The following is a 12,210-nucleotide window of genomic DNA, read 5'->3' on the forward strand; positions in this document are numbered from 1 at the left end:
CTCTCCTGCTGTAAAAACCCCTGTGCTTCTTCTCCTCTTTCGTTCTCAAACACATACACTCCTTATTGTGCTTAATTTATAACCTCGTGTGTGTTTCTTTTACTGGAAATTAAAATCAGGTGTTTGTCCCCAATTTATTTAAAATAAAATTGTATTATTTGATTTGCTGCATATATATATTATACTGACGACCTGATGTGATAGTCAGCAGTTTATCCCGAGTCTCATAACTCTAAAAATAATGAGATATAATAGCAGGATGGAAACGGGAGCAGAAGGAGGCGTCGTCTCACTGAAGACGTTAATCACGTCGTAACAACGTCTATAAAGCCAGTAGGAGGAAAATAGAATGAAAACAGAAGCTCTTTGATATCAGAGGTGGCCTCGCTCATTAAACACACACACACACACACACACACACACACACACACACACACACACACACACACACACACACACACACACACACACACACACACACACACACACACACACACACACACACACACACACACACACACACACACACACACACACACACGTGATTACCTGTATAAAACAGCTTTGTCTGCTCCAAACACACCAACTATTAAATCTGGAAGACAAAAACACACCTCAGCTTTTTATACAACACTGCAGACTTGACCTGGCTCCTGCTGTGTGTGTGTGTGTGTGTGTGTGTGTGTGTGTGTGTGTGTACCGGGGTATCCATTCTGATCAATGTCGGTATTTCCAGTCATTGAGTATCCGAAGCTTGCAGGCATGTAGCTGGACGCCCATTTCCCCTGCAGGACCTGAAACAAGACGCAGACGTTCGTTTTGAGGTTTTTGTCTTTGGCGTTGTGTGGAAGCACAAGTGAAGTAAAATATCGGGAAATAAAGTGACGGAGCCGTCAGCATGACAGTCGGTTGTGACGAGCCCAGTGGTGATTACAGATGTGAGCTCGTCTGCAGGCGCAACTGAAAATTCCCTTGTCAGTTAAAGTCCCAGTGAAATGAAGGTTCCACCTCCAAAACACTCTGGTGTCTCTTCTAGAACGTTTCCCTGCTAACTGGCTGAAGGTAAAATGTTAAAACACGACAATCTGAGAGAAAATAGCCGATAAACGGCGCTATTTCCTCTGCTGGGCGGAGCTTCTGACTATAACAGAGTGACATCACGAGTTGTGCACACGCCCAAGTTGTGTTTACATGATGGAGGATCAGAGTTTTGACCACGAAGAGGCTGAATTGAACCAGATTTCATCATCATGGTGATTTCAAACCCAGTGATTGATGAAGAAGACACAGAAGGTGGTTCTGCCATCGGTGACCCCGTCTGGAACATGTTTGAGGAAGCAGAAGACGCTTCGTCCTCCATTCGTCCTCGTCTCCTCGTCTCCTCGCCTCAGCAGCCGCCACTTTTCACCTTTGAGGCTCCTGACTTTTGGCAGAACGACCGGCTTCCTGGATCCAACACGTCCAAGAGCTAGAAGACTGAGGAATCACCCAAGATGAGTCCAGGTATTACTTGACCGTCTACTAGCCGCCCGAGCTAGTGGCTCCCGCTAGCCGCTAGCCGCCCGAGCTAACGGCTCCCGCTAGCCGCCCGAGCTAGAGGCTCCCGCTAGCCGCCCGAGCTAGCCGCTCCCGCCGCCCGTGCTCCTTTTCTCCTCTCTCGGTCTCTTCCAGGCTCAATCTTTCATCAAGGCTCATAAAACGCCAACTATAACTTCAAAACACTGTAAAAACTTGGATATTTAAGGGTATAGTAGAGGATTTTCTTCTTCCGGGTGGATCATCAAAATAACTGGTCCTCCCAATTGTCAATCATTGTGGTGATATATGACGTAAGCCCGTCGTACGTGCTCGTCCCTGCACGCAGCTCACTCCACACGGTTCTCATCATGCCGGTGGCCGACCCCACGCATTATTCTCGGACATTTTTACACAGTTTCACCCCCTCTGGTGCAAATCTTCTTGTAAAGTGAGCTTATGTGAGCGATGCCGACTTGTGACTTGTCAACAGAGCGTGCACGAGGAGAACTGGGCTCGTGCACGTCTCTCGCACGCGTTTTAGTAGGCGTTCCGTCTCGGGAGCAGGTACAGCGTTGCACATGCGCATTTTTTTCAAAAGGTGGAGAGGGCGGTTCTTTCCTAAAATTCGGGAAAATCCTCCTGTACACCTTTAAGAGGAAACAAGCCGATATAAACACAACAGATGGAGATCTGCACAACTTGTGATGTCACGTCCATGAAGAAGGATTCCCCCGACTTCCTCGGCTGGAGATTCAAAATTCAAATAACTTTGTTATGCGACAACAGTGGAGGGGCAGAGTCGGAGGAACCTTAGAAGTAGAACCCAACTAGCGTTTTTTGCAAAGTAGTGTTTTACATTTCACTGGGACTTTAAACCACTTTATGAGTTTCTGGGCTCTCTTGTCCATGAGGTCGATGTCCAGCTCCTCTGAAGACTGACCGATGAAGCCGAGGCCCCGTTTACACAACAAGACTTCAAGTGAAAGAGAAAAGCTTTCATTGCATTTTGGTTTTTCCGTTTACACGACTGTGGTGCTCAGTCACTGAAAGTGCACATTTATGAAAACACTCCGACTGCATCTCCATGGAAACATGGAAAAACTCTTCCTCTGCACAGGCGCGAGTCGATGGACAATAACAACAATGGTGGACTCCAGTGTGTTACTGTCCATCCGAATGTCTGTGTACTCACCATTGTTGGTGTTTATAACGTATTGTTATCTACACCAGTGTTTTTCAACCTTTTTTGAGCCAAGACACACTTTTTTCTTTGGAAAACTCTGGAGTCACACCACCACCCGTTAATGTTAAAATGTTAAACTGTGTAGCCTCTATTAACAATATAAAGTGTTTCTCATCAAAGTTTTATCAACAGGAATCCAGTAAATCCAGAAAGCAAGGACTTTTTTTAATAGTGACTCCCTCAGTGTGAAACCTGGACCTGATGGATGAAGAGCTGAGATCCTGGTTTTCAAAAACTTCTCCATCACTGTCACTGACACAGTACTTTGATACAAGATGGTAGCAGGAGGTGGAGATGAACCACACTGACGTCTGTCACTTTACATTTCACCGGCAAAGTTCTGTGCTGCCCTCTAGTGGTGAAGAGTATTTATACATGATTACTCTGCAACACACTGTCGCTGTGAGAGCAAATGTTTTTTTTGGAAAAAAATGTGAAATTGTATAATTTCCCACGACTCAGCTGACGATCTGGAGGAAACACCAGTGTGGAGGAGCAGAGGGTGAACAACACTGGTCTACACAAACGGCACCTATCAATGGCTCAACATGCTACTTCATTTTCAGCATTTCTACAACTTCCGCACAAACACACATCGTTTTCAAAACGTTCCTGTGTAAATGTGAATTTTTTTCAGAAAAACTAAAATGCAAAAATGACGCCTTTCCACTGAATTGGTTTAGCGGGAGCAGAAAGACCCGGGACAGTCAGCGTACTGTATTCTATACGTAGATCCTCCAACGTAGACAAATACATTACATACGAGCCTCTGACAGTAACGAGGCTCCCGAGGAGGGACGCTCACCTGTGAGGGTGTGGAGTCCGGCCCCCGAGGGCGGCCATTGTGAATGTAGATCAAGCCGTGGCGGTCAGGGCCGCCATACGGAGCAGAGATAGCCACATCTGGAGGGAGTCCAGTGGATCAGGGTGGAGAAGGAGACGTAGCAGGGTCAGAGGGTGGAGGTGGGCGAGAGGCACGGCTTTAGGCAGCGAGCCGGACAGCCGTCATTTTTCAAAAAGACGGCCGAACAAATAGTGGGCGTGTTGCTCAAAGCCTCTAAAATATGTGTATAACGTCCATCACGACTCGTCTCGCTCTAATTTTACATAAATTCCTCTTTTCTCGCTGGAACATAGCAACTTATCGGCTCGTGTTCACAACCTCAACCCACTTCCTGTTCCTGTTCGTCCCAGTAACGAGCAGCGTGACTGGTCAGGTCACACCATGTGGTCGACACCAGGGGCGTCCAACATGAGGCCCGGGGGCCAGAACGGCCCGCCAGAAGGATCTAATCCGGCCGCCGTGGGATTTTCTTTTTTTTTTTAAGTATAAATATGAAAACTGATCTAAAAACACTAGATTGGCAAAAATGACATTCAAAACCTCCCTTGGTCAGAATTAATTAATGTAATGTGGAGGTCACATAACACAACACCTTTCACAATAAAGGTGTTCAATTTATGTGAAGTGATACTTTAGACACGTAAACTCAAATTTTTTTTCCAGATGATGACAAATTGCTTTAATCCTGAATAAAAATACGATACCAGATAAGGTGGCTGGGGTTGTTTTTTTTGCAAATGTAATAATATCTGATTTCCTTTAATATGTATATTTCAGAATAGACTGGCGAATTCCTGCAGTTTCAAAAGAAGGAAAGACTTTGCATTTGTCCAGATCTGCAGTTTAACATGTTCTGTTTGACTTGTTGGCCCCCAGAGGTCAGATCAGGTTGATGTGGCCCCTCAACTAAACTGAGTTTGACGACCCTGGTCTCCAGCTTTTGAAAGGTGGCCTCTGATTGGTTCCTAATTCTCCGACTCATCCTGATGCCTTCAAACGCTAAAGCAGAAGATTTTCCTTTAAAAGATGCTGGAAGTTTTATATCTGCAGGATCTATTAATATATGGACCTATGGATCTAAAAACATCCATCGAATTCTTCACTTCCAACATGAAGTGAGAAATGGAAACACGTTTCTGTGAAGAAGTGTTGTTGGTGATGGTTCGTACCGTTGAAGCCGTCCATGTCCACGTCTCCCAGCGCTGCGATGGACGAGCCGTACCTGGCGTAGACCTCGGTTCCCGTCAGCAGCTGAGGAGGGTGGAAGGAAAACCCTCCCCGACTCAAATACACCGACACCTGGAGGAACGACAGGGAGACGCATCGGGACGGGGAATACGCTGAGTCATCTCTTCACTGCTTCTCTTAGAGGAGGGATTCTTCTTTCATTGGCCAAACTGAGGATAATTAGATTTCTATATGGTTGTAGAAACATGTGATGAACTAAACTGTGCGTGGAGGCGGAGCCACAGCAGTGGGAGATGGAGGTGAGGTGGGGAATCGAACCTGCAGCATTCTGAGTTACCAACTCCACCACTGAGCCTCCGTTTGCCTCCACCAGTAGATTCTGCTGCTACATTCTGATTTATTATTATTATTATTAATATTATTATTCTCTTTTGGCTGACCTTAAATGTCTTAGTCTGAAAATGTAGAGCATTTCATTTCAAAAGCGTGTGTGTGTGTGTGTGTGTGTGTGTGTGTGTCCTACCTGTCCCACCTCCCTCAGTTTCCCGTCTGAGCCTCGGTCCATGAAGAGAGGAGCCCCCACCAACAAATCCACCAGACTGAAACACAGAAGATAAATAAATCTTAAAGCACTTAAAACAACTTGAACAACAACGTGCAATACAAACGACAAAATAAAAGTCTTGATGAATTACATTATATTTAGAAATTACATAAAAAATGTGTAAAAGAAAAACAAAGAAAACTAAATTAATGTTAATATCTTACATGGACTTAAAAACAAGGACAAGAGGGTTTAATCGCTTTAAGATTGGATTTGAAAAGAGACGAAGAAAAGAGTCAGTGGGAATTTAGTTTGAACGTGTCGGAGCTGTAAAGCTGATAGTTTTCCCACAATAACCTACAAATTCAAACTTTAAAGGGCTTTTTGTTGATTACATTTTTGTGTGTTTGGGATGAATGATTGGTTTTTCTGAGATCAAGTCCAAGTATATATATATATATATATATATAAAATAAAACATTCATTACCTCGCCTTCACTCCTGCTTATGTAAACCATATACACACACACACACACACACACACACACACACACACACACACACACACACACACACACACACACACACACACACACACACACACACACACACACACACACACACACACACACACACACACACACACACACACACACACACACACACACACACACACACACACACATATATATATATGTGTGTGTATATATGGTAATGAAGGTTTTATTCCACAATCAGAAACACTTTCATTCAAAAAGTTTTCTTTTCTTTGAGGACACATTCCACTCAGATGTTGACTGATCAGAATCAGAATTCCTTTATTGTCGTTGTCCTCTGAAGCACAACAAAATAAAAAAAATAGCATCTCTCATAGGAAACCGTACAAACAACGGAAAAGTGCACGATAATTAGTGTAATGTAAACAATGATCAATAATATACATCTATAAAACTGCAAAAATAAATAAATAGAATAGTGCAGACATAAAAACTGTGTATTTACAGGACAGAGGGGATAAAAGCAGCAGTTCAGGATCATCGTTCTCACCACTGTCCTTTTCTTTCTGCTCCGTCAAAATGCACACAAAGTATGGAAATGTGTGTTTGTGTAAGATTTTGCATCCAAGAAATAATCGACCAAACTGTGAAGCCCCCGTCTGTCGGGGCGGCGTTGCAAGACTTGAAGGCTGAAGGCGACAGAACAGCTGCGTGCGGCTGCATTGCTCAGGGGTTGCAGAGGTTCTAAAGTCCCCGTGTCTCTTTAAAGCCAGTAGTGGCTCGTCAGGAAACTCACCCGTCATTGTTGACGTCTGAAGCAGCGACTGAATGTCCAAAATAAGCAGCCATCTGCAAAACAAGAGGAAGCAAATGAAACGGCAAGTTTATCACCAGGAAAACACGTCGTCTGAGGCTGCACGTCAACAACAGCCGAGTTCACAGTGCAAAGCATCATGGGATTGATGCCACGACGCCTCGGACGATGTCATTGGTGGATAAAAACCTGATGATCAATCTGATCTACTGGGAATAATTCAGTGAGTCTGACCACGGAGCTGCAGCTCATGGAAACACTTCAATGAGAACTAAACTTCCTGATACATGTTTCTAGCTGCTGAATGCTATGCTAACAGGTGCTAACAGGTGCTGACAGGTCCCAACGGGTCCTAACGGGTTCTAACAGGTTCTAACAGGTGCTAACAGGTCCTAACGGGTTCTAACGGGTTCTAACGGGTTCTAACGGGTCCTAACAGGTCCTAACAGGTCCTAACGGGTCCCAACAGGTCCCAACAGGTCCCAACATGTCCCAACAGGTCTTAACGGGTCCTAACGGGTCCTAACAGGTCCTAACAGGTCCTAACAGGTCCTAGCAGGTGCTAACAGGTCCTAACAGGTGCTAACAGGTGCTAACGGGTCCTAACGGGTCCTAACGGGTTCTAACGGGTCCTAACAGGTCCTAACAGGTTCTAACGGGTCCTAACGGGTCCTAACGGGTCCTAACGGGTTCTAACAGGTTCTAACAGGTCCTAACACGTCCTAACGGGTCCTAACGGGTCCTAACGGGTCCTAACAGGTTCTAACAGGTTCTAACAGGTTCTAACGGGTCCTAACGGGTCCTAACGGGTTCTAACGGGTTCTAACAGGTTCTAACAGGTTCCAACAGGTTCTAACAGGTACTAACAGGTACTAACGTTGATGCTATCAGTGGCATCACACACATTTCTCTTCAGGGCCACGTTCAGCCCGATCTCATCTCAAAACAGTAAAATAGTGTCATAATAATCTTTACATTTTCACAAAAACCAAACTATTAGAATCACAAATGACTACAATCTCAATACAGACAGTTTTAATTCAATGTTCTGCTGCTAAATACAGTCAAATGTCCTAAAAACACCATCTAAAGTTTAAAAAACAAAACAGTTTTCTTTAAATGGAGACAATCTGCGAGTCCGTCTGGACTGGAGTGTGTCACCGTCCAGTCCTGGCTCGTGGGCGTTGGTTCGACACCCCTGTGTTATAAACATGGTTATAAACCTCACTGTAGTAACACACTGCAGCTTTTAATCCTCTCCATGCGCATTTGCCGCATTTGTTGTTGAGCAGTTACAGTTCATCTGCACATTAAAATCAATGATTTCATATCTCACTGATACATCAACAGAAACAAATATAAACCATTTCTTTTGACAGTGCCACTGTCACGGTTTCCAGCAGGGACACGATTCAGATTAAGACGTTTATCTAAATTATTACGCGTCACTTTCTTCTCAATTGGTGATTTAGATTCCAGTGTAATGTAAAAGAGGTACAGACACAATGCTGGAGGAGCGAGAAGCAACAGCAGGAGACTCGTGATAAGAAAAAGTTTAAAGGTTGGAAAAAAGAGGTCAAGGAGAGACGGTGGAAAACAGAGAGAGGAGGAAAGAGATAAAAGTGAGGTGAGACGGTTCAGAGGCTGAGGGGTGGAGGAAGGGATGAGGGGTGGAGGAAGGGCTGAGCGGTGGAGGAAGGGATGAGGGGTGGAGGAAGGGATCAGTGGTGGAGGAAGATATGAGGGGTGGACGAAGGGCTGAGGGGTGGAGGAAGGGATCAGTGGTGGAGGAAGATATGAGGGGTGGAGGAAGGGATGAGGGGTGGAGGAAGGGATCAGTGGTGGAGGAAGAGATGAGGGGTGGAGGAAGGGATGAGGGGTGGAGGAAGAGATGAGGGGTGGAGGAAGGGATGAGGGGTGGACGAAGGGCTGAGGGGTGGAGGAAGGGATCAGTGGTGGAGGAAGAGATGAGGGGTGGAGGAAGGGATGAGGGGTGGAGGAAGGGATCAGTGGTGGAGGAAGAGATGAGGGGTGGAGGAAGGGATGAGGGGTGGAGGAAGAGATTAGGGGTGGAGGAAGAGATTAGGGGTGGAGGAAGGGATCAGTGGTGTCGGAAGATATGAGGGGTGGACGACGGGCTGAGGGGTGGAGGAAGAGATGAGGGGTGGAGGAAGGGATGAGGGGTGGAGGAGGGGATGAGGGGTGGAGGAAGAGATGAGGGGTGGATGAGGGGATGAGGGGTGGAGGAAGGGATCAGTGATGGAGGAAGAGATGAGGGGTGGAGGAAGGGATGAGGGGTGGAGGAAGAGATGAGGGGTGGAGGAAGGGATGAGGGGTGGACGAAGGGCTGAGGGGTGGAGGAAGAGATGAGGGGTGGATGAGGGGATGAGGGGTGGAGGAAGGGATCAGTGGTGGAGGAAGAGATGAGGGGTGGAGGAAGGGATGAGGGGTGGAGGAAGAGATGAGGGGTGGAGGAAGGGATGAGGGGTGGACGAAGGGCTGAGGGGTGGAGGAAGGGATCAGTGGTGGAGGAAGAGATGAGGGGTGGAGGAAGGGATGAGGGGTGGAGGAAGGGATCAGTGGTGGAGGAAGAGATGAGGGGTGGAGGAAGGGATGAGGGGTGGAGGAAGAGATTAGGGGTGGAGGAAGGGATCAGTGGTGTCGGAAGATATGAGGGGTGGACGAAGGGCTGAGGGGTGGAGGAAGAGATGAGGGGTGGAGGAAGGGATGAGGGGTGGAGGAGGGGATGAGGGGTGGAGGAAGGGATCAGTGGTGGAGGAAGAGATGAGGGGTGGAGGAAGGGATGAGGGGTGGAGGAAGGGATGAGGGGTGGAGGAAGAGATGAGGGGTGGAGGAAGAGATGAGGGGTGGAGGAAGGGCTGAGGGGTGGAGGAAGGGCTGAGGGGTGGAGGAAGAGATGAGGGGTGGAGGAAGGGCTGAGGGGTGGAGGAAGAGATGAGGGGTGGAGGAAGGGCTGAGGGGTGGAGGAAGAGATGAGGGGTGGAGGAAGGGCTAAGGGGTGGAGGAAGAGATGAGGGGTGGACGAAGGGCTGAGGGGTGGAGGAAGAGATGAGGGGTGGAGGAAGGGATGAGGGGTGGAGGAGGGGATGAGGGGTGGAGGAAGGGATCAGTGGTGGAGGAAGTGATGAGGGGTGGAGGAAGGGATGAGGGGTGGAGGAAGGGATGAGGGGTGGAGGAAGAGATGAGGGGTGGAGGAAGAGATGAGGGGTGGAGGAAGGGCTGAGGGGTGGAGGAAGGGCTAAGGGGTGGAGGAAGAGATGAGGGGTGGAGGAAGGGCTAAGGGGTGGAGGAAGAGATGAGGGGTGGAGGAAGGGCTGAGGGGTGGAGGAAGAGATGAGGGGTGGAGGAAGGCCTGAGGGGTGGAGGAAGAGATGAGGGGTGGAGGAAGGGCTGAGGGGTGGAGGAAGGGCTAAGGGGTGGAGGAAGAGATGAGGGGTGGAGGAAGGGCTAAGGGGTGGAGGAAGAGATGAGGGGTGGAGGAAGGGCTGAGGGGTGGAGGAAGAGATGAGGGGTGGAGGAAGGCCTGAGGGGTGGAGGAAGAGATGAGGGGTGGAGGAAGGGCTGAGGGGTGGAGGAAGGGCTGGAACATGAAGAGGAACTCTGTCATTAACTCTGCTGTTGACAGCTGTTTCCTTCTCCTCCCTCCTCAAACTCTCTCCCTCCTCCTCCTCTCCCTCCTCCTCTCCCTCCTCCTCCTCCTCTCCCTCCTCCTCCTCTCCCTCCTCCTCTCCCTCCTCCTCCTCCTCTCCCTCCTCCTCCTCTCCCTCCTCCTCCTCCTCTCTCTCCTCCTCCTCTCTCCCCCTCCTCTCTCCCTCCTCCTCTCCCTCCTCCTCCTCTCCCTCCTCCTCCTCTCCCTCCTCCTCCTCTCCACCTGCACTTTCTGACTTCACAATATTGATGTTCACCCTGAAAATACTGTTTTACATCAGTCAGATGAAGAAAGAGACAGCCCATTAAAATAAATATATATATATATAGTATTTATTTTATAGATGTCCAATAAATCCAAGGATTCAAGTTTTCACATCTTCTGTCAAATCAGAGAACTAAGAAGTAAAAATGAGGAAACTGGGTTTAAAACCACAGTTCAGTCACAAACTTCATGTTCAGGGAGTTTCAAGCTCAAAGGAAGTTTTTGGTCTCAAAGACCAGGAGCGTAAATGTCAAAGAAAAACGAGAGAAAAATGTCGATTTTTAGCTTAAATGTTTGACTTTGACCTTTTGTTGAGTTGTTTTATTGTGGAGGGCAGATTATTCTCGCTGGAGCTCTGAGGCGTTTGTGAGTTCTTGTTTCACGTATTTAAAGTCGTGCCGTCAATCGATTAAAAAATTAACTAGTTAATTGCACAATTTTCTGCAAATAATTGCATTGTTGTTCTCCTGAAGACTGAAGCTTGTAATGAGATTTATTCAGGGAAAACCACGGAATTAATATCGACTCAACACACAGAGACTTGATTGAAATTAAAAGACTATTTTAATAACGTCCTTTTAGCTTTTGGTGAAACTGTTTCTCTCCAAGATCAGCAAAATAATAACAACATAAATTAATAAATAAATATCAAACACAAGTCTGTCTGGGTTTAGTTAGAGTGCAGCGCCACCACTTTGAGGATTTTAATATTTCTAGAAACAAATTTGTAAACTTATGACATAAACTAAGTGACGATCATATACTGTAACACACACACACACACACACACACACACACACACACACACACACACACACACACTATACAGGAGAGCCAGACAAAGAGTATAAATTAATATTTTAGCAGTATTTCCTACAGTTTCAGCAGTTTGGTGGCTCCTGGTCAGCCAACCTGGCAACCTGCTGTTTTGCTGCAGAATTACTTGTGTGGCCGTTAACTTCGGCTTTTCAAAGTAAAGCTCATGTCTTTCAGTTTCTCAGTCAGACTTTTAAAGTGAAACTTTCTCCGTTAACATTATTCCACTCGGCGTTACGCTGCTCTGGAGTCACGCTGCTGCTCCCGTAAGGCAGAACGTAAACAAAACTGTGTTAATTGCATGAAATGTTTTTACGAGTTAAATGTTTCAAATCAATTCATTAAATTAATGCATTATTTTTGAGAACATTATTTTAAAACTTGCCCTGCAAGGTTTTTGCCACTGATGTCCGTTCACACAGCAAAGCAGAATCTCTGGGAGTTTGAGAAGCTCCGCCTTGGGAGCAGTTTTTAATCGTTTCTATGAGAAACATGATGATCATCCAGAGACTCACCTGAGTGCCGGTGAAGTTGATCATGGACTCCATGTTGAGAGAGTTGAAGATGTTCACCTGAAACATTCCAACAACACAAACCAATTTCCCCTCACTCTTTTCAAAACAGCAACATCCACGGCTCTCATTCTGGGATGTACAGAACACTTTCACCACACGGTTCATCCGTTCAACCAATGAGGGAAATGAGAAGTTGTATCACTGTAAGAGCCGCTCTTCTAAATGCTGCTACTTCATGACAAGTTGAGCTTTTCAAACATCCACGACTGGAAGGTTCTACGTTAGCAGATATAAACA

At 46.6% G+C, this 12,210-nt stretch overlaps 1 protein-coding gene across 1 annotated transcript in view; it reads right to left on the reverse strand.

Annotated features, from left to right (window-relative positions):
* itgav (integrin, alpha V) overlaps nucleotides 1–12,210 on the reverse strand; it is a 60,362-nt gene that overhangs the window by 19,858 nt on the left and 28,294 nt on the right. Inside the window, exons 10-16 of the mRNA XM_080498281.1 lie at nucleotides 11,914–11,970; nucleotides 6,631–6,683; nucleotides 5,317–5,392; nucleotides 4,775–4,904; nucleotides 3,567–3,664; nucleotides 701–794; nucleotides 550–595 (exon numbers count right to left, since the gene is read on the reverse strand). Coding sequence (XP_080354407.1) covers nucleotides 550–595; nucleotides 701–794; nucleotides 3,567–3,664; nucleotides 4,775–4,904; nucleotides 5,317–5,392; nucleotides 6,631–6,683; nucleotides 11,914–11,970 — 554 coding nt within the window. The remainder of the gene's footprint in view (nucleotides 1–549; nucleotides 596–700; nucleotides 795–3,566; nucleotides 3,665–4,774; nucleotides 4,905–5,316; nucleotides 5,393–6,630; nucleotides 6,684–11,913; nucleotides 11,971–12,210) is intronic.

Source organism: Blennius ocellaris (genome assembly GCF_963422515.1).
Source record: "Blennius ocellaris genome assembly, chromosome: 6".
Taxonomy (NCBI): Eukaryota; Metazoa; Chordata; class Actinopteri; order Blenniiformes; family Blenniidae; genus Blennius; species Blennius ocellaris.